Genomic DNA, 22,400 nt, shown 5'->3' on the forward strand with positions numbered 1-22,400 from the left:
TTCCGTAACAAAGTATGCCACAGGACACCTATACAGTACAATGAGTGCACATGAATGAGGGCCAGAGGGTGTGACAGTAATGTCGCTTATTAGCTGTCCTGCACATATTTTCACCAAATTGTATAATGGAAACCCCACGAAGGGTAACTTGGGGTGGCGTCTAGAGTGCCCGTCTTATTCTGCAAATAGCTCATTGGGTATAAGAACAGTTAATATTGAGAGACGTAAAGTTGAGATGGTCCTATGCTCGTTGACCGCATGGAGTCAGAGGAAGCTAAGTAGCCTTTGTGCTTACCTGGGGGCGACTGTAGGACCTTCGTCAAGACGTAAACAAATGCGTAGATACCTTGTCAGAATATCTTGCTGTAGGAACAATATGTTAAGAAATATTTCGGAAGAACGAGTATGCTAATGGGGAATTGATTAAATAATTCCAAGTCACTCTTCAAAAGATTTGTGTGAACTGGGCCTGTATACTGTATTGTACTGTACAAGGGAACCAAGGGGGTCTGTATGTGCCACTGCTGAAGAGAGAGTGTCGATCTACAGATAGATAGAGCACTGGGCTCTTCCAGAGCTCTGCAAGTTATGACCTGCCCTTCGACAAGAAAGAGAGAGAGAGATATGAGCGAGGCTGGATGAGGTTGTGCTCGCCGGCCAGACGACGAGGCAGGCAGGGAAAACAATGGTTCAATTCAGCTCTTAGGTTTCAAAGTCTTCAAAAACCCCAGTGAATGGGTGTGGGGGAGAAGACAGGGAGAGACAGGGGAAGGATAAGGGAGGGTCAGAGGGTTTGTAGATACAGAGAGAGAGAGAGAGAGAGAGAGAGAGGAGAGAGGGTGGGGGACTGTAAGGGGTGCAAAGGGGGCTTAAATGGTTTATTTTCCTCTACCGTATGTACAGCGTCTGATGCCAGGAGAAGTTGTAGTCGAATCTCTAGAGGACTTAGCATAGAGCCTAGGGGAACCCCTAGCAGCTGAGGAGGCCCCATCGCTTTACCTCTTTACTTTAAAGGCCTGAAAAGGGAGATGCAGAGAGAGATGGGGGGGAGAGATAGGAATGGGGTCTGTTGTTTTATTAGGGGGTTTGCTAGCTGCTTTCCCCAGTCCAGCTGGTTCTAATTAAAGTCATAGGTACTGCTACAGTGCAGTGTGGGATGGATGAAACAGAATCGGCTGCTTTTCCAGCATCAGAATCTGAAGCAGTCCAGTTGAGTTCCCACGGTGCTACTACTTCCCCACAGCCATTCCCTCTTTCTTTCTTCCCTCCTTCCCCCTCTTCCCTTCCTCTTTGTTCTCCTCGTGTGTTTCCTTCGCTCACTGTTTCCTTCTTTCTCCCTAAATCTGATGTACTGCGCAAATGGAAAACAGCTCCGGGTTGGCCACAGAGGGCAGAGTCAGGACGTGGAGGCAGAGAGAAGCGGAGAGAAGTTCCAAGTGCGTAGACTGGGGGAGGCACCCAAGTATTACAGAGGAGGTCCACTGAGCATGCCCCAACACGCCCACAACACAAAGCCTACTAAAGAATTCCTGTAGTACAGAGTACTACACTAACTAGTATACAGTACACTAGTACAGTGTACTTGTCTTACTGTATATCATTCTAACATTCTTTCAAACTCAGTAACACATTGGCACTGTTTTGGAGTTTTCTTTTTTTTTTTGCTAGTGTGAACTGTTGAAAATGACTTTTGCAATTACTGATTTATCACCAGAAAGAAAGTTGCTCAGGAACTGCAGAGTCTACAAACCAATGTGTGCTTAGCTTAGACACCGAGGAAATCAATCGGCCGTAGCCTAGACTTTATTTCACGTGTTAACAACAATCTCTAACATAGCTCAGCCTCACAGACAGAGAAAAAGGTGGGAAGAAAAGGTGGCTGATGATGTATGTGAAATTGCAGAGTGCATCAAATCTATCTTTAGCGTTATGTTTTGCTGTAAATCATGTTAAACATAGGAGCCGAGAGAGAAATTACATCTTTTTGGCACGGCTCAGAAAAAAACTCCAGTTGAGAAATGAACAAGTGGTTATTTAGAAGTACATGTTTATACATCCCACACACTGGAGCTCTCCTCTCTCTCCCTGGGCTTTAAGCGTACCGTCGGGGAAAAACCTCACACACCGCACACACACATACATGCACACGTACACAATCCTCCGTCTCATGTTGTGTACAGTACTTCACTTAAACTGCTACGAAAATGACATACAAAACAATTACGTTGTTGTGTTGTCGATTTCTCTCCCAGTTTGAGTCGAGAGTCGACAACAGGATACGGACCATCTGTGTGGGTCTCTCGTTACCTCTGACTGGTCTTGGTATTGTAGTCCACCCACAGTGAGTGCTAAGGCCCTGATCACACATTTGTTTATGAAGTGTATGAAGTTCTTTAGGTTTAGGGCAGCAAGTGGGAGGGAGTCATTAGTGCCAAACACAATTTACACACAAAAAAGAGAGCAAAGAAAATACTGGGAAGTGGTCCAGTTTGTTAGCTAATAGGGTTCAGGTGCTGTCAAGGTTGCAGTCTCGCTCTGCACGCGATGGTCATTAACTAGACGGCCATACAAGAGCAAGAACAGATAGGGGAGGATGGGCTTCCCTCTCTTTCTCTCTCTCTCTCTCTCTCCCTTTCAATGTATGCCCCTCTCTCTGTCTTAAACTGTAACTCGTCTCCCTCTCTTACCCCGTCTCTCTTTTTATCTCCTCCCAGTCTCGTGTCTCCCTCTATTACTCTCTCTCCTCCTCTCTCTCCTCCTGCTTTCTCTCCTCTCCCTCTCCCCCCCCCCCCCTCCCTCGCTCTCTCCTCCGGTGTAAAGAGTATGAGTCATGGCTCCCTGGCTCTGTCTGGGAAACATCAGCCATTCAAAGGGGGATGAGCTAGTCACACGGCAGTCGGTGTGTGTTCCTATACTATACACCAGTTGTAGGGAGCGAGGGAGAGAGGGAGGGAGGGAGGTAAAAGAGAGGAGGAAGTGAAAGAGTGAGCTGGAGGCGTGGTAAAGAGGGAGGTAGAGAGGGGGTGAAAGAGGGATGGAGGTAGAGAGGTATAGTACAACACAGCTGAACTGCACTGTAGGTGGCTTGTATTGGGATGTATATATCTATTTGCGCAGGTAGACTTTTTGTGGGTTGAACATTTCCTCTTCGGTGTGACAGGAAGCCGTTTATCTTGGGTGTCATTATTGTATCCGTACTGTAGCAGTCCAAGAGAGGCCCTGCTCTGTAGTGATTAGATGTGCGTGCTTTCAGAGACACTTCTGTTTGTTTTACTCCATGTGTAACTATGTGTTGTTGTATGTGTCGAACTGCTTTGCTTTATCTTGGCCAGGTCGCAATTGTAAATGAGAACGTGTTCTCAATTTGCCTACCTGGTTAAATAAAGGTTAAATAAAAAAAATAAAAAATAAAATACCGGTTTGAACATCTGCAAGCTTATTATATCATTCACACACACACACACACACAGCATTTTACCCTTTAACCTTTCGGCAGGTAGCTCGAACCTGGTCATTCACACACATACATACAAACTACTGTCGCCTAAGCACGTCATCAACAAGGCATACAGAATCGTCCTTCCACCGCCTGATGACATTACACTGAGACAGTTTGTCTGTGTCCCAAATAGCACCCAATTCCTTATATATAATGTACTACTTTTGACCTTGGTAGGCTACTTGTTGATGGGGTAGACTACATATCCCATTACTGTCACCCTGGGATGATATATATATATATATATATGTATATATATATATATATATATATATATATATATATATATATATATATATATATATATATATATATATATATATAGACCATGCTCATCCATTAGGTGCCCAGACCATCCCTGGCTCCCTGACTCTCTGGCTCCCTGGCTCTCTGACTCCCTGGCTCCTTGGCTCTCTGACTCTCTGACTCCCTGACTCTCTGACTACCTGACTCCCTGACTCTCTGGCTCTCTGACTCCCTGGTTCCCCGACTCCCCGACTCTCTGGCTCCCTGGCTCCCTGACTCTCTGGCTCCCTGACTCTCTGACTCCCTGACTCTCTGGCTCCCTGACTCCCTGGCTCTCTGGCTCCCTGACTCCCTGACTCTCTGGCTCCCTGACTCCCTGGCTCCCTGACTCCCTGGCTCCCTGACTCCCTGACTCTCTGACTCCCTGACTCCCTGACTCTCTGGCTCCCTGACTCTCTGGCTCCCTGACTCCCTGACTCCCTGGCTCCCTGACCTCCTGACTCCCTGACTCTCTGACTCTCTGGCTCCCTGACTCCCTGACTCTCTGGCTCCCTGACTCTCTGGCTCCCTGACTCCCTGGCTCCCTGACCTCCTGACTCCCTGACTCTCTGGCTCCCTGACTCTCTGGCTCCCTGACTCCCTGACTCTCTGGCTCCCTGACTCTCTGGCTCCCTGACTCTCTGGCTCCCTGACTCCCTGGCTCCCTGACTCCCTGACTCTCTGGCTCCCTGACTCCCTGACTCCCTGGCTCCCTGACTCCCTGGCTCCCTGACTCTCTGACTCCCTGACTCCCTGACTCTCTCTCTCTGAGTAGATCTGGTTATAGCGGTGGGTGGGTAGATTGTATTCCCCTTGAAATTAGAGACCTTTTATGGTTCTGTTTGGTCCTACAGGAGACTGACTGGTGGGTTGACCTTCTAATACTGAAATAATGATGAGGCTAGACTGCTGCCTTCTGCCCAGTGTGGACAGCTGTGGTCGGCGGCTGCCTGCCCTGGGGTGTTGAGGTGGCGGCGGGGGTGTGTGTGTGTGTGTGTGTGTGTGTGTGTGTGTGTGTGTGTGTGTGTGTGTGTGTGTGTGTGTGTGTGTGTGTGTGTGTGTGTGTGTGTGTGTGTGTGCGACTCTGTCTTACACTCTCTACTCTCTCTTCGTCACTAGGTTGAGTAGCGATGGCTTGAATGTGAGAGTGCCAACTTTGTGGTTTTGAAGGGATATGTTGGCATTTCCCTAGTATTGGAAACATTCAAAAGAAAATATCAATGGAATATTTTGTTTTGAAGTAAATGACGAGAAATGATGACGAGCGCGTCATCAAACGAAATGCCATATCAAAGTGCATAGGAGGCGTACGATGGTCGGTGACAGGCGATCATTAGGAAAGAAGATCTGGAGCTAGATGACTCCAACGCCTCTGATCATAGGCTACTCTCCATAATATACACTGGCAGCAGTAGGAATATCATTTGAATGGTAATTCAGTCCTGATGGATTGAGTTCCGCGGGCCGGGGCAGCAGAGTTCCCGCTGTACGGTCCTACACTGACCAAACCACTTCAGACCATTCTCATTTTTAAAACTTCGTGACTCCCGTCCATTTCCAGCTCTCGGGGGTTACAGTCAGCCAGTCAGTCAGGAGAGAATAGAGGAATGTGGTGTTGCTGTTGCTGCTATCTGACCGGCCAAGTGGCAATTTTGCGGCCTGGTCTGTTTTCCTCGTTTGGCCTCCCCTCTGCGGAGGCCTTTGTGTGTGTGTGTGTGTGTGTGTGTGTGTGTGTGTGTGTGTGTGTGTGTGTGTGTGTGTGTGTGTGTGTGTGTGTGTGTGTGTGTGTGTGTGTGTGTGTGTGTGTGTGTGTGTGTGTGTGGGCGTGCGTGCGTGCGTGCGTGCGTGCGTGTGGACCGGGCTGAGACAGCCCTGCCAGTCATTCCTTTGCTGTGTAGTCAGAGCTTCGCGTCAGTGTCGAGGTTAACCCCACAGACCTAGAAGCCAGGCCACAGATTTTCTGATAGGGAAGTCGAAGCTCGTTTGACTGGTTAAACCCAGTGAACTGTTCCAAGGGTTTGGTTTGGTCTCTGTGCTCCAGTAACAGCAGCAGGATAACAGCACCACAACACATCTAGTCCTGCCAGTGCTGGCTCCCTTTACGTGGGACAGGCAACTGCTATATTGGAGTTCTGGGCCCGTATTCATAAAGCATCTCAGTGCTTTATATATAATCATATTCATTATGATCTAAGAGGAAACATTTATCCTATATCAATACTCTGATGCTGAGACTCTGAATATGAACCCTGGCCCATATTCTCTCTAGTTGGTTCACTGAATTAAACAGCAGTCTCCCTCGTCCGCATGCCAGCTACACATCATATATATGCCATTTAGCAGGCATTTTTATCGAAAGTGATTTCGTCATGCTTGCATAGATTTTACGTACAGTGCTCCCAAGAATCAAACCCACTATTCTGGCATTGCAAGCGTCACGCTCTACCAGCTGAGCTGTAGGGCCACAGTCATGACCAAGTCATGAGCCCTCATTGTCAGCCCAAATAGAAACACTGTCTTCTCTTCCTCCCTTAGTCATTACTGGAACAAACATGGGAAAGTAACCATACCGCATAGCCACATACTGTACATGTCTGCCAAACCCTGAAACGGTGCTCTCTCTCTCTTCCTCCCGCCACTCTCTCTCTCTCTCTCTCTTTATTTTTCTCTCTTTCTCTCTCTCTCGTTCGCTCCCTCTCCATCCTAACCCTGGTGTATGCTACGTAGTTAAGTACTCTGCAATTTACTGGGCCTTATTGATAGTCCATCGTCCTTTTAAATGGTTTGCCTTTGACTTTGCATTTCCCCCAAAATTATCTCCCAACATCTGTGTCCTGTGGGAAAGGTATTTTGGGGTTTTGTTGCTGGAAAGAAACACTGTTGTTTTTGTTCTCTCTCTCTCGCTCTCTCACTCTCTCGCTCGCTCGCTCTCTCTCTCGATTTCTCTCCCTTTCTTTTTTCTAAATTCTTCTTCTTGTGATACAGAGGGCTTGATAACGGCTGAGGGTCCAGAAATAGCATTGGCTGCAGCCTGTAGCTCACAACACACACAGGAAGTGACTGGGCGCCCCACCCAGCCTGTAGCCGACCGTACCTCAGGGGCAGAGCTTGCTCCAGGCTAGCCTGTACAGCAACCACACGCTCTAGCTAACTCCATTGTAGACTATAGCAGTCAGCCAAATGCTCTTAGGCCGTACCTCAGAGCCAGGGTTAGCTCTGTGCTATAGCCTAATGTTTGCCTGGCTACCTAGACTCCTTTCACGCCCACAGACATTAGTTTCTTCTCCGCAATGAGTCTGGATCTGAGTACCTCCCCGTCCCTTCATCGAATGCGAACACATTCGGGGCTGTGTGATTGGTCCAGAAACTGATAGGTTGGGCCAGAGGCAGAACACACGTGGGTAAAGCATTGGCTTCGATACTCTGATTGGTTTGAGACGATCCAATCACTGTTGACTTTGTCTTGTGTACAACACCCCTCGTTCCCCTCGTCACCACAAACGATGAAAGTATGTAGTGAACGACAGAGCACCGTAAGAATTCAGTGTGAGTTGTCAGGCAAGCCTAATGTAGCCTACAGCAGCCAATCTCCCAAGCTAGCTCTGGGCTAGCCAATGTACAGCAGCCACTCTCCCAAGCTAGCTCTGGGCTAGCCAATGTACAGCAGCCAATCTCCCAAGCTAGCTCTGGGCTAGCCAATGTACAGCAGCCACTCTCCCAAGCTAGCTCTGGGCTAGCCAATGTACAGCAGCCACTCTGTCTAGCTAGCTCTGGGCTAGCCAATGTACAGCAGCCACTCTCCCAAGCTAGCTCTGGGCTAGCCAATGTACAGCAGCCACTCTCTCTAGCTAGCTCTGGGCTAGCCATTGTACAGCAGCCACTCTGTCTAGCTAGCTCTGGGCTAGCCAATGTACAGCAGCCACTCTCTCTAGCTAGCTCTGGGCTAGCCAATGTACAGCAGCCACTCTCTCTAGCTAGCTCTGGGCTAGCCAATGCACAGCAGCCACTCTGTCTAGCTAGCTCTGGGCTAGCCAATGTACAGCAGGCACTCTCTCTAGCTTGCTCTGGGCTAGCCAATGTACAGCAGCCACTCTCTCTAGCTAGCTCTGGGCTAGCCAATGCACAGCAGCCACTCTGTCTAGCTAGCTCTGGGCTAGCCAATGTACAGCAGCCACTCTCTCTAGCTTGCTCTGGGCTAGCCAATGTACAGCAGCCACTCTCTCTAGCTTGCTCTGGGCTATCCAATGTACAAAGCAGCCACACACTCCCATTCCAATTGGGAAACGTATAGACTTATAGCAAGGTACTTTGAGAGTCACTTATGTCTGTGATTGAAAGAATTTGTGTTGGTGAAGCAGCCCCCAGCCAGCCCAGCCAGGCCCAGCCCAGCCAGGTCAAACCAGCCCAGCCAGGCCCAGACCAAGCTGTAGTTCAGGCTGAGCAACATGCTTTATTGATTTGGGATCTGTGGTGAAGGAAGAGAAAGCCCCCGGCTCTTTCAGCCCTCATCAGAAGTGGCTGAGCACAGTGGGTGTGTTGTGTCCAGCCGGGTATGAGGGTCGAGGGGAGGCTGCGAGTGGGAACAAGGAGGCTCTTGTTCTGGTCTGGAGCTACAGACGGGAAAGGGGAAGGGGAGAGACGGGAAAGACGAGAGCTCTACGGTTCAGTCTGGACTGCAGTCTGGTGGAGTCAGTCACCAGTGTGTCCGACTCCAGCATGTACAGCTATTTGTCACTGTCCGTCTCCTCCATTTGTTTGTCTCCTTCTCTGTCACTCTGTCTTTGTCTGTCAGCCTCTCTCTTCCTCTCTCTCTCTCTCTCTCTCTCTCTCTCTCTCTCTCTCTCTCTCTCTCTCTCTCTCTCTCTCTCTCTCATCTCGCATTCTCTCCCCTTTTCTCTTTCTTTCCCTATCTCTCTCTCTTTCGATTCTGACCTATTTTAAGAAGACCACCTTTGAGATATTAGACTAATGGACAGAAATAGTCGCAGGTCAACCGACAATTGGCTATGTCTGCTGCTCTGCTTTTAGGGGACACAAACATAGATTCGAGGCCTTTGGACATCTGGAGTATGTCTCAAGTCTCCAGGTGAAACATATGACGTACACGCCCGTACTTAGTCCCTTATGAGCCTTGCTCGCTGTCAGGGCTTCTCCTGGGGATGAAAACAAATGAACAAGGGAAGGAGAAAATGGAGTTAGACAAATTGGGAGGGAGGTCTTATAATCCCATCTATTAAGTCTGAAGTCAAAGTTAAGTCCCAAATGAGCCCGAAGCCAATCCTGGCTGACACACAGACACATGCAAGCGCACGCACGCACACAGACACACACACCATATGTTTTACTATCCTTGTGGGGTCCCAAAATGTATTTACATTCAAAATCATTTTTTTCCTAAACCTAACCCTAACCTTAACTCCACCTTTAACCCCTAACCCTAATTCTAACCATTTACCTAATTCTAACCCTAAACCAAACCCTTAAACTAAGCTTAAAATAGCCTTTGTTCTTGTGGGGACTGTCTTTTACTATCCTTTAACCTCCTTGTGGTGACTTTGGAAGATTTCCGGTACCGACAAGGATAGTAATACAAGCCCAGACACACACACACACACACACACACACACATACATACAAACACACACACACATATACCCACACAACCACACACAACAACAACAGCAGGGGTTGGAGAGAGGGAGGGAAAGCTGCCTCCTTCCCTCTCTCCAACCCCTGCTGTTGTTGTTGTGTGTGGATGTGTGCGTATGCATGTGTGTCTGGGCTTGTATTACTATCCTCATTGGTTTGGAAAAATTTGAAGAAAAAGAGTTACAGACGTTGGCAGAGAGCATGTCAACAAAGTATTTGAGAAGTCAGTTCCATGCTGCTTTCTCCCACTGTCCGGCACGTATTGCCTTTCAGGATTGCGTGCCGGTGTGAAGTTATGTTTCTCTCTCTGTTCTGTTTTGCAGCGACCATGAAGAAAGGCGGTCCAGGGTGGGGGGTGGAGAGAGCGGTGGTGTTCGGAGGGAATGGACAGATCACTCTAGCGAAGAGCACAACCACCACAACCTCTGGGGATGGGGTCCCGTTCTCCGAGGGAAACCTCCTGCTCCAGGTATACAGTGTGTGTACTGTCTGTCTGTCTGTCTGTCTGTCTGTCTGTCTGTCTGTCTGTCTGTCTGTCTGTCTGTCTGTCTGTCTGTCTGTCTGTCTGTCTGTCTATCTCTCTCCCCCCAGCCCTAGGCCTCTCTCTCTCTCTGTCCCCCTGGGGTTTACCTGAGGAAGCTTAGCTGACGTGAGGGGCAAGCACCGACTTGTCCCCCAGCTCACACACACTATATGACGGCTCTCATGCCCATCTACATGTAAAGAAACCAACCTCACTCCTTCCCCCTCCAGTTATACGAAAAGCTATTTGTTTTACGTCTTGACATGACCGAACCTCCTCCACCTCACGAGAGTTAGGGATTACTGTCTCACGTTATCAGCCTATATATCACGCATACTGTATACCATAGATATAGAAGCCCTGTATACAGTCTCGAACGAGGATGCCCGATTATAAACTCTTTGATATTTCGATATTCCTCCATAAAATGATAACCTCTCGTGAATGTATGTTCAATGCCAACAAAGGAGGGAAAAAGAGGAAGCGGATCCAACCACTTGTCTAAAGCACACATATAGAGTGCCACTTGTCTAAAGCACACATCTTCCTGGAGTAAACACCCAGAGTCCCTGCCCTCCTGACTAAATCCTGAGTTTGACTCTCTCATTTCATTACCCGTGAGGCAATGCCTCTGACAGCACTGTCCCATTTCTCATTGGGGGCTAATGCTAGGAGTGTTAGCGTGCTGTCCCATTTCTCAGTGAGGGCTATGCTAGTTCTCATTAGCATTAGCTTTATTGCTAAAGATAACCATCGCCATCTCCAGGGAGGTCTCAACGCGGACCACACACACAGCACTATTCTCTCCAGTAGGGACTGGTCTAATGGAGGATGGTGCTAGACTGATTTATGACTGATTCTCTGCCTTGATAGTTTGGTAGTGCTGGGCAGTTTGTAGTTTAGTCTTAACTGTCTTCCCCAGTCACTGTCCTGGTGACTACAGTAAATCCACTAAACACCAGACAAAGATTCATGGGGATAGTTTTTTCACTATGTTTCACTATGTGGTTGATTCACCATGCAGAAAACATGTTCAGTGCAATCTGGGAGCATATATTGTGAAGATGTTACAAACCACGTTATCGTCTTGTTGTCCTGTATTCTTTTTCTGGAAATAATTAGAGTAGGTGGGTTAGAATCACTCACTATTACCCTCAAACACACACACAGTGGTATAAAGTACTTAAGTAAAAATACTTTAAAGCACTACTTAAGTTGTTTTTTGGGGTATCTGTACTTTACTTTACTATTTATATTTTTGACTACTTTTACTTTTACTTCACTACATCCCTAAAGAAAATATAGTACTTTTTACTTCATACATTTTCCCTGACACCCAAAAGTAGTCATTACATTTTTAATGCTTAGCAGAATAGGAAAATGGTCCAATTCACGCACTTATCAAGAGAACATCCCTGGTCATCCCTACTGCCTCTGATCTGGAGAACTCCCTAAACACAAATGCTTCATTTGTAACACAAATGCTTCATTTGTAAAAATGTTTTTACATTTAACCTTAATTTAACTAGGCAAGTCAGTTAAGAAAAAACTCTTATTTACAACGACGGCCTACACCGGCCAAACCAAGACCACACTGGGGGGGAAATTGTGCGCCACCCTATTGGACTCCCAATCACAGCTGGGTGTGATAAAGCCTGGATTTGAACCAGGGACTGCAGTGACACCTCTTGCACTGAAATGCAGTACCTTAGACCACTGCGCCACTCGGGAGCCCCAGAGAGACTCAATGATGTCTGGTTTGCTTAATATAAGCAATTTAAAATTACTTGTACTTTAGATACTTAAGTATATTTTTGCAATTACATGTACTTTTGATACTTAAGTATATTTAAAACCAAATACTTTTAGACTTTTACTCAAGTAGTTCACTTTTACTTGAGTCATTTTCTATTAAGGTATCTTTTACGTTTACTCAACTATGACAATTGGGTACTTTTTCCAATACTTTGGCCTGTATTCCTAAACCTTAGCTAATGTCTGTGTTTTAAATGCTGAAAATTTGCAGCAGCTTCCAGTAAATCCAGATAGGCCCTTTATTGTGATACCAAAATGCAGAACCTCTCGCACACTCTGTCTGTCTGTCTGTCTGTCTGTCTGTCTGTCTGTCTGTCTGTCTGTCTGTCTGTCTGTCTGTCTGTCTGTCTGTCTGTCTGTCTGTCTGTCTGTCTGTCTGTCTGTCTGTCTGTCTGTCTGTCTGCTCTCTCTCTCTCTCTCTCTCTCTCTCTCTCTCTCTCTCTCTCTCTCTCTCTCTCTCTCTCTCTCTCTCTCTCTCTCTCTCTCTCTCTCTCTCTCTCTCTCTCTCTCTCTCTCTCTCTCTCTCTCTCTCTCTCTCTCTCTCTCTCTCACACACACACACACTCTGGTGGTCTATTGTTTACAAGGTCCAGGATCCTGTGCGTGACAAGAAGCTATATTCCCCCCTGCTCCGTTGTATTGTCACATTTAACACCTGAACAAAGGAATGGCTAATTACATGGGATGTTTACCCAAACCTGAACAAACACATACACACACACACACCATGGCTACTTCTCCCTCCTTCAACAGCCGACCAGAATTCCTCCTCTAATTTAATTTGACTCGCTTATTGCCCCTTATCATTCACTACGTCATGGAATTCATTCTTCTTTCTTTCAGTTTAAGTTTATTTGCCCATCTTCATGTCAAATAACGAAGTGTGTCTTGTTTGACGTGTGAAGTATGAACATATGTTAACTTCATAATAATATAATACTATGAAGTTCATAAATAGTAAGTTCATAGTGTTTATTTTTGTCTGACTGTGCCTCTCTGTGTCTCTAGGCCCTGAACGGTTTTGTGCTGGTGGTCACGGCGGAGGGATACGTGTTCTACTCCTCTCCTACTGTTCAGGACTACCTAGGCTTCCACCAGGTAAAATAGGGCCTTTTGATCCACGCTGACTGACACACAGACCCACATTATGCATATACTGCTTATAAATGTGTTATGTATGGGTTATTCAAGACCCTATGTAGGTACATTTCAAGTCACCTCATAGCAGCCGCATCACCTAGCTAGCTGATGGTATCCAACATGTCAGCTTATAGTAGCCGTATCACCTAGCTAGCTAATGGTATCATACATGTCACCTCATAGCATCCAATATCACCTAGCTAGCTGATGGTATCCAACATGTCAGCTTATAGTAGCCGTATCACCTAGCTAGCTAATGGTATCATACATGTCAGCTTATAGTAGCCGTATCACCTAGCTAGCTAATGGTATCATATATGTCAGCTTATTGCAGCCGTATCACCTAGCTAGCTAATGGTATCATACATGTCACCTCATAGCATCCAATATCACCTAGCTAGCTAATGGTATCATACATGTCAGCTTATAGTAGCCGTATCACCTAGCTAGCTAATGGTATCATACATGTCACCTCATAGCATCCAATATCACCTAGCTAGCTGATGGTATCCAACATGTCAGCTTATAGTAGCCGTATCACCTAGCTAGCTAATGGTATCATACATGTCAGCTTATAGTAGCCGTATCACCTAGCTAGCTAATGGTATCATACATGTCACCTCATAGCAGCCCATATCAACTACCTAGCTAATTACGCCATCATATATATACACTAAAGAGAAATGTCAATATTGTCACAGTTGAATAATTTGCTGGCCAGCTGACCTTGTTGGACATTCTAATGTGACGCCTCAACTTAGATCATCCCCATAGCATATCAGTCATAACTGAAGTAGCAAGGCTATAATCGGAAGCAGAAGTGCATGGAGTTGAGATTCTTATGGCCTTGGCTCTCCTTCCCATCACAGACATTTATACAGACCACGTTTAAATGGATGTGTTTATAAGTCAGAAGTTCATCGACAAACAAACTCCAAACTCTCGTTCCGTGCACACACACACACATCATTCCCAGAGAGAGACCTTGACTGAGGCCAAGTACACGTTTTTAGGAAGCCTAAGGGAGAAAAGGGAAAAGAGAACGAGCATCTAATCACACAGCTCTCTCTCCGTCAGACCTACGTTCTCTGCGTTTTTTTCATGGCGGAGCCATTAATGGATCGAAGGGAATGGGAAAACACATGAGTCATGTGTGCTGGGAACAATAAAGTGTAGCGTGACTGCCGCTTGGCACATTGGGCCCAGAAGCACTGCTTGCCCTCTGTGCAGGCGGTCCGGTACGGCATCCCGGTAAAATTCTATGATTAGGCCCATAAGCGTGTGCACACATAGGACGTCCCGTACTGGGAAGAAATTAAATCTACGTTCACCCTTGCTTACAGTACACACACACACACACACACACACACACACACACACACACACACACACACACACACACACACACACACACACACACACACACACACACACACACACACACACACACACACACACACACACACGGTGCATGGCCAGGTCACTAGCCTGAAGACAGACGTTACACTGCAAGAGAGAGGCTCTAATGAATATGTTTTTTAATACGTTGATGACTCATGCTCCAAACAACACACACGTACGCACACACACCCACAGAGAGTCCTCTTGGAATATGGGGGTTGTTTGTGCCTCTGCACCTGGTGAGTTTTGCTCTTTAACGAGAGATGTACAACCCATCCCACTCCTTTCCCCTTCCCACAAAACATTGAAAGAAGCAGACAGTGGAGTATTAGGGCTTCCAAACCACTAGAGGGCAGCACCTGTTAGTTCGTATTCCCAGGAGACATTTGGAAATGACTGAATCTCATGCACTTCATATATTCCTCTCGAGTCTGTACTGTAGTTGTTGTATATCGTTTTTTACACTCTTGTCTCCCTCTTTGTCCTGTCTCCCACAGTCAGATGTGGTCCACCAGAGTGTGTTTGAGTTGATCCACACGGACGACAGGGCCTTGTTCAGACGTCAGCTCCACTTCGCCCTTAACCCCAACCAGTTTGATACAGAGCCAGGGACAACAGAGAGTGAGTAATACACTAGTCTGCTATGTTAGTACTCACACCCTGGTTTTCGACTGCCTAAGCCAGGGGTGTCGAACTCATTACACGGAGGGCCGAGTGTCAGCGGGTTTTGGGTTTTTCCTTTCAATTAAGACCTAGACAACCAGGTGAAGGGAGTTCCTTACTAATTAGTGACCTTAATTCAGCAATGACGGACACTCGGCCCTCCGTGGAATGACTTTGACACGTGGACTAAGCCAACCTTTGTGGAAAGATTTGATATTGCTTGAAAAAACGTTTTGTATAGTTAGCTGAATATACAGGATAATAAACAGGCGGCCTCGCTGTTAAAAGCATTGGGCCAGTAACTGAAAGGTCACTGGTTCGAATCCCAGAGACAACTTCGTGAAAAATGTGCCCTTGAGCAAGGCACTTAACCCTAATTGCTCGTGTAAGTTACTCTGGATAAGAGTGTCTAATAAATGACTAAAATATCAAATATATTTAAACATACATGTGTCTGTACCGTAACTGTGTGTACTGTAGGCTTGCAGCCTAACAACAGCAGTGACATCACCAGCAACATCGTGAGCTACAACCCGCAGCACATTCCCCCTGAGAACTCCTCCTTCCTGGAGAGGAACTTCGTCTGTCGCTTCCGCTGTCTCCTCGACAACTCCTCTGGCTTCCTGGTACAGTAAAACTAACAGTCCAACCCCACACGTCAAGAGGCCTAACGTCTACAGATTCACTTTGTATTAGTAGTAGGGGTTAAAATACCTTTGCCTCCACAGAATGAGGCAATACGCAAAACAAAAACTTACCTTGGTGTAGTTGTATTTATGATTTCTGTTTATCCTCATGTGATCACACAGATTGAGAAGTCCCTTACCTTTCCTCCTCATTTCCCTGTGTCTCAACTCCAGGCCCTAAACTTCAATGGGCGTCTGAAGTACCTCCATGGCCAGAACAAGATGTCAGATGACGGGACCATAGACCATCCCCAGCTGGCCCTGTTCGTGGTGGCTACCCCCATCCAGACCCCCTCTATCCTGGAGATCAGGACCAAGACACTTATATTCCAGACCAAACACAAGCTGGACTTCACCCCCATGAATGTTGATACACGGTAACACTCCCATCCAGTGTTATTATTAAAGTACACTACAGTATGTGCACATCCCTTAGTGGATTCGGCAATTTCAGCCACACCGTTGCTGACAAGTGTATAAAATCGCGCACATCGCCATGCAATCTCCATAGACAAACATTGGTAGTAGAATGGCCCGTACTGAAGAGCTCAGTGACTTTCAACAAGTCAGTTCGTCAAATTTCTGCCCCAGTCAACTGTAAGTGCTGTTATTGTGAAGTGGAAACGTCTAGGAACAACAAAGGATTAGCTGCAAAGTAGTAGGCCACACAAGCTCACAGAACGGGACCGTTGAGTGCTGAAGCGCGCAGCACAAAAAAATCACCTGTCCTCAGTTGCAACACACACTACCGAGTTCTAAACTGCCTCTGGAAGCAACGTCAGCACAATAACTGTTCGTCGGGAGCTTCATGAAATGGGTTTCCATGGCCGAGCAGCCGTACACAAGCCTAAGCTTGCCACCATTGGTCTCTGGAGCAGAGGAAATGCGTTCTCTGGAGTGATGGATCACGGTTCACCATCTGGCAGTCCGATGGATGAATCTCGGTTTGGCGGATGCCAGGAGAACACTACCTGCCCCAATGCATAGTGCCAACTGTAAAGTTTGGTGGAGGAGGAATAATGGTCTGGAGCTGTTTTTCATGTCTTGGGCTAGGCCCCTTAGTTCCAGTGAAGGGAGTTCTTAACGCTACATCATACAGTGACATTCTAGGCAATTCTGTGCTTCCAACGTTGTGACAACAGCTTGGGGAAGGCCCTTTCCTGACATGACAATGTCTCCGTGCACAAGGCGAGGTCAATACAGAAATAGTTTGTCGAGATCGATATGGAAGAACTTGACTGGCCTGCACAGAGCCCTGACCTTAACCCCATCGAACACTTTTGGGATGAATTGGAATGCTGACTGCGAGCCAGGCCTACTCGGCCAATATCACTGCCCGACCTCACTAATGCTCTTGTGTCTGAATGCAAGCAAGTCCCTGCAGCAATGTTACAAGATCTAGTGGAAAGCCTTCCCATAAGAGTAAAGGCTGTTATAGCAGCAAAGAGGGGGACCAACTCCATATTAACGCCCATGATTTTGAAATGAGATGTTCGACGAGCGGGTGTCCACATACTTTTGGCCACGTAGTGTATATCTAACTTAAGATGACGTTATTCCTTTGTGTGCATTATAACATTGACATTCATTTCTAAATGATTTATAAGCATTTGTGATGACTTATTCATGAACGTTACTATGAATAGTAACCACAAACTGTAGAGAACCGAAAAAAACAGAGTAATTAGCGAGTGTTTTCTGATGTTATTCCTCCTGTGCGTTATTGTGTGTCAGAGGGAAGGTGGTTCTGGGCTACACTGAGCTGGAGTTGTGTATGAGAGGCTCTGGATACCAGTTCATCCACGCTGCTGACATGATGTACTGTGCCGACAATCATGTCAGAAGTAAGTCGTTATCACGTTTCCCAATTAATATTACAACTTTCCTCTTTGGATGTTTGAATTAACTAACGAGTGATTGAACGGACGAATGAATGAATGACTGAACTCACAAATGGATTAAACAACGAATGAATGAAATTAACAAAAACGAATGAGTTCTCTGTATTTGCTGTACCCGTCCCTGTTGTTGACAGTTCCCTCGTGTCTGTTTCCCTCCTTAGTGATAAAGACAGGTGAGAGTGGTCTGACTGTGTTTAGGCTCCTGGCCAAGAATGGTGTGTGGATCTGGGTTCAGGCTAATGCCAGACTGATCTACAAGGGAGGGAGGCCCGACTTCATCATGGTCAGACAGAGACCGTTATCGTGAGTAGAGTCATCATCTGGACAATCCAATCCAAGATTACTCTGCTCTGTACTCTGCTGTACTCTATTCTATTTTGTTCTAACACTCTCCTTTTTATTCCTCAAGAAATAAGGAGGGTGAGGAGCAGCTTCGCCAGCGGAGACTCCAGCTGCCCTTTAACTTCGCCACTGGGGAAGCTGTTCTCTACGAGGTGGGCCCCTCTCTGGACGTAGCTGACATTCCAACCCAGAGCAAGGGCCCTAAGATCAGGAAGATGGACGAAGAAATGGCCCTGGACCCCGACTCAATGCTGGGCTCCATGCTGAGGCAGGACCAGTCCGTCTATATGCAGGTACAGCAATTTACTCTGTTTTACCGTATTCCCTATATTATGCACTATGTTTGACCAGGGCCAATAGGTCTGTAGTATACTATGTAGGGAATAGGTTGCCATTTTGAACACTGACAATGTGTCAAATAATCCCGTAAGGGATGGGTCGCTAAGGATGACTTGACACGAACAGTATTTTATTAATTGAATATATTTATTCATCCATACAGACCAGCCCCAGCGAGCCCTCCAGCGATCCCCCCAACCCTCAGGAGCTATGCTCCTGGGAAGACCAGGCCTTCAGCAACAGCCACGCAATGGCCAACGTGCCTGGTGATTCCTGGCAGTCCCAACTCCACACTATGCCCAAGCCGGACGCGGGCATCAGGGAGGAGTCCACTGTCCACGACCTGATGGAAACACTGCAGCAGATCATCGGGGACAACAGCCTGTGTTCAAGGTTTGACTTCTACTATGAAATAAATAATAGAAATGAATAAAAAACAATAGTAGATTATAAAATTGAAAGGTGAAAGTAGTTGCTTTGTCTAGCAACACTATCATGACTATAGCAAATACGTAGGTTTTGTGTGTCAGAGTGCAGTATTTATTTAGTTGCACAGCACAAACGTTTGTTAGCACGTATCTCACACTGGCTTTAGCCACAGAGGGAGCAGGCCTGCCTAGGCAAGTGTAGGGGGGTTGCCTAGCAACATGTGCCTGGAGGGAGTCAACTTCCGCATAGCGCCACAAATTTGTGAATTTGTGAAAAAATACGATTTCAGCTAATAGGGAGAAGTATGTAACTATTTACATATAATGAAAATGTGGGTACATTTGTGGACAGAACTTACTCAACCTTTATTTTTTTTTACTTCTTCAACTACCGCAACATGTTTTCCTCACTAACAAACTTCTAAACTTCTTCCACTAGATGCATCATCATACTTCTCTCTCCAAATGATAACCTAAAACATGTCTAATTCCTTATGAGTAAAAGTATAGTAGTCTTAGTGTAATTATTTGTGATTAAATATGTGCCCCACAGTCCAAAGTAATGAGGTTGACATAGTCCATCAAAGTAATCAGACCAGATATTTTAATAAATTGAACTTCGAATATATTTCACCGCTTCACTTAAGTAAAATGTTTAAACTTCTTGTACTACCACAAAAATACTTTCAAAGAGCTAAAACAAGTCACACAATTTTTGTTAATGGAAAATTACCCTCTATTTTCTATTATTTATTGTATATATTTCAAAAAATGATGTGAATGTCACGACTTCAACCGAGGCAGGCTCTCCTTCCCGTTCGGGTGGCGCTCGGCGGTCGTCGTCACCGGCCTACTAGCTGCCACTGACTCTTTTTCCTCCCCCTCCTTATGTGTTTATTTGTATCACCTGTGTTCAGTTAATTGTTAATTAGTGTGGCTTTATTAGTCAGCCAGCCCGGACGCTTCTTTGTGCGGGATTGTTTCATTGTGGCTTTTGGATTTCGGGAGTGGATGGTATTATTGTGGACTGGGTTTGTTTATCGTGTCGTTGGACCGTTGTGTGTGACACCCAGTACGTCCGTGTTGGACATTGTGTTTGCAAGTTGAGTATTAAAAGACTCAACATATTGAAGCTCTGCTGTTCCTGCGTCTGACTTCGCACCTCCCGACACTCAGATCGTTACAGAATCCCGCACCCGAAAATGGAGTCAGCAGGAGCAGCAGCCAACCCTCTCCCATCGATGGAGGAACGGGTTCTCCACCACACCACCGTCCTCCATCGGATCGGATCAGCCATGGACCAGATGATGGAGAGAATGGAGCGATGGGAGAGGAGTGGGCTCCTCTCTCCACCTTCGGCTCCCATTCCTCAGGACTCTCCATCCCCCGGCTCCAGCGCGCTCCGTCTTACGCTCCCGAGGGATTATGATGGAGCGGCGGCAGGGTGCCAGGGGTTCTTACTCCAGCTGGAGCTATACCTGGCCACTGTTCGCCCCACTCCATCGGGAGCGGAGAGGGTGAGTGTCCTCGTCTCCTGCCTAACGGGTCGTGCTCTGGAGTGGGCCAACGCAGTCTGGAATGGCCCGGACTCAGCGAAGGAGCACTACCCGGAGTTTACCCGTCGTTTTCGTGCCGTGTTTGACCACCCCCCAGAGGGCCGAGCGGCGGGTGAGAGACTATTTCATCTCAGGCAGGAGAGGAGGAGCGCACAGGATTTCGCGCTGGAGTTCCGGACCTTGGCCGCGGGATCAGGGTGGAACGACAGGGCCCTTATTGACCACTACCGGTGTAGTCTCCGGGAGGACGTCCGCAGGGAGCTAGCGTGTCGGGACATCGCTCTGTCTTTGGATGAGCTTATCGACATGTCCATCCGACTGGACAATCTGCTGGCTGCCCGCGGGCGTTCGGAGAGGGTCCTGTGCGTTCCACCACCCAGCGCCCCGGCTCCCATCCCGATGGAGTTGGGAGGGGCCGCGCCTAGGGGTATCGGAGGAGGAGGCCTCCCCTGCACCAGCTGTGGTCGGAGAGGACACACGGCCGATCGGTGCTGGGGGGGTCTGTCTGGGAGTCGAGATGTCAGGCGGAACGCTTCTCGATCACCCCAGGTGAGTCAGCACCAAACTCACTCAGAACCCCCTGTCGGTCACATGTTTGTCTCAATTATTTTCCTTGATTTTTCCCCCTCTTCCCAGCATAGGGCACTAGTCGATTCAGGTGCAGCTGGGAACTTTATGGATCGCGGACTCGCCCGAGAGTTGGGCGTTCCGCTCGTGCCGATAGATTCTCCCTTTCCCGTGCACTCCCTAGATAGCCGGCCATTAGGGTCCGGGGTGGTCAGGGAGGCCACAGTTCCCCTGGACATGGTGACGCAGGGGAATCATAGGGAACGTATCAGTCTCTTTATTATTGATTCGCCTGCGTTTCCAGTGGTGCTGGGTATTCCCTGGTTGGCCCGGCACAATCCCAGTATTTCGTGGAGACAGGGGGTTCTCCAGGGGTGGTCAGAGGAGTGTTCTGGAAGGTGTCTGGGAGTTTCCATTGGTGCCACGTCGGTGGAGAGTCCAGACCAGGGTTCCACGGTGCGCATTCCCCCCGAGTATGCCGATTTGGCAATCGCTTTCTGTAAAAAGAAAGCGACGAAATTACCACCACATCGACCGGGTAGGGATTGTGCGATAGATCTCCAGGTTAACGCTGCGCTTCCCAAGAGTCACGTGTACCCTTTGTCCCAAGAGGAGACGTTGGCTATGGAGACATATGTCGCGGAGTCTCTGGGACAGGGGTACATTCGGCCCTCCATCTCACCCGTCTCCTCGAGTTTCTTTTTTGTGAAGAAGAAGGAGGGAGGTTTGCGTCCGTGTATTGATTATAGAGGTCTAAATGCCATCACAGTGGGGTTTAGTTACCCACTACCTCTCATCGCTTCGGCGGTGGAATCATTTCACGGAGCGCAGTTCTTTACAAAACTGGACCTCAGGAGCGCGTACAGTCTGGTGCGTATTCGGAAAGGAGACGAGTGGAAAACCGCATTTAGTACCACATCGGGCCACTATGAGTACTGCGTCATGCCGTATGGGTTAAAGAATGCTCCAGCTGTTTTCCAATCCTTTGTAGACGACATTCTCAGGGACCTGCACGTGCAGGGGGTAGTTGTGTATATCGATGACATTCTGATCTACTCAACTACTCAAGCCGCGCATGTATCTCTGGTGCGCAAAGTGCTTGGCAGACTGCTGGAGCATGACCTATACGTCAAGGCTGAGAAGTGTGTGTTCTCCAAACAAGCCGTCTCCTTCCTGGGTTATCGCATTTCCACCTCGGGGGTGGTGGTGGAGAGTGACCGCATAAAGGCCGTGCGTAATTGGCCGACTCCAACCACGGTGAAAGAGGTGCAGCGGTTTTTGGGTTTTGCCAACTACTACCGGAGATTTATCCGGGGTTTTGGTCAGGTAGCGGCTCCCATTACCTCACTGCTAAAGGGGGGCCCGGTGCGGTTGCGGTGGTCAGCGGCGGCGGACGGAGCTTTCAACAGGTTGAAGGCTCTGTTCACGGATGCTCCCGTGTTGGCGCACCCGGATCCCTCTTTAGCATTCATAGTGGAGGTGGACGCGTCCGAGGCTGGGGTGGGTGCCGTGCTATCACAGCGCTCGGGTACGCCACCAAAACTCCGCCCCTGCGCTTTCTTTTCTAGTAAGCTCAGTGCAGCGGAGCGTAACTATGATGTGGGGG

The 22,400-nt window shown here is 47.6% G+C and overlaps 1 protein-coding gene across 1 annotated transcript in view; it reads left to right on the forward strand.

Moving 5' to 3' along the window:
• The window catches only part of LOC139532193 (aryl hydrocarbon receptor-like), an 83,630-nt gene that overhangs the window by 55,351 nt on the left and 5,879 nt on the right, over positions 1 to 22,400 (forward strand). The window contains exons 3-11 of the mRNA XM_071329497.1: positions 9,757 to 9,902; positions 12,780 to 12,869; positions 14,810 to 14,933; positions 15,456 to 15,601; positions 15,836 to 16,038; positions 17,396 to 17,505; positions 17,724 to 17,865; positions 17,972 to 18,197; positions 18,407 to 18,636. Of these exons, the coding sequence (XP_071185598.1) occupies positions 9,757 to 9,902; positions 12,780 to 12,869; positions 14,810 to 14,933; positions 15,456 to 15,601; positions 15,836 to 16,038; positions 17,396 to 17,505; positions 17,724 to 17,865; positions 17,972 to 18,197; positions 18,407 to 18,636 (1,417 nt within the window). The remainder of the gene's footprint in view (positions 1 to 9,756; positions 9,903 to 12,779; positions 12,870 to 14,809; positions 14,934 to 15,455; positions 15,602 to 15,835; positions 16,039 to 17,395; positions 17,506 to 17,723; positions 17,866 to 17,971; positions 18,198 to 18,406; positions 18,637 to 22,400) is intronic.

Source organism: Salvelinus alpinus, chromosome 10, assembly GCF_045679555.1.
Source record: "Salvelinus alpinus chromosome 10, SLU_Salpinus.1, whole genome shotgun sequence".
In the NCBI taxonomy this organism is placed as follows: domain Eukaryota; kingdom Metazoa; phylum Chordata; class Actinopteri; order Salmoniformes; family Salmonidae; genus Salvelinus; species Salvelinus alpinus.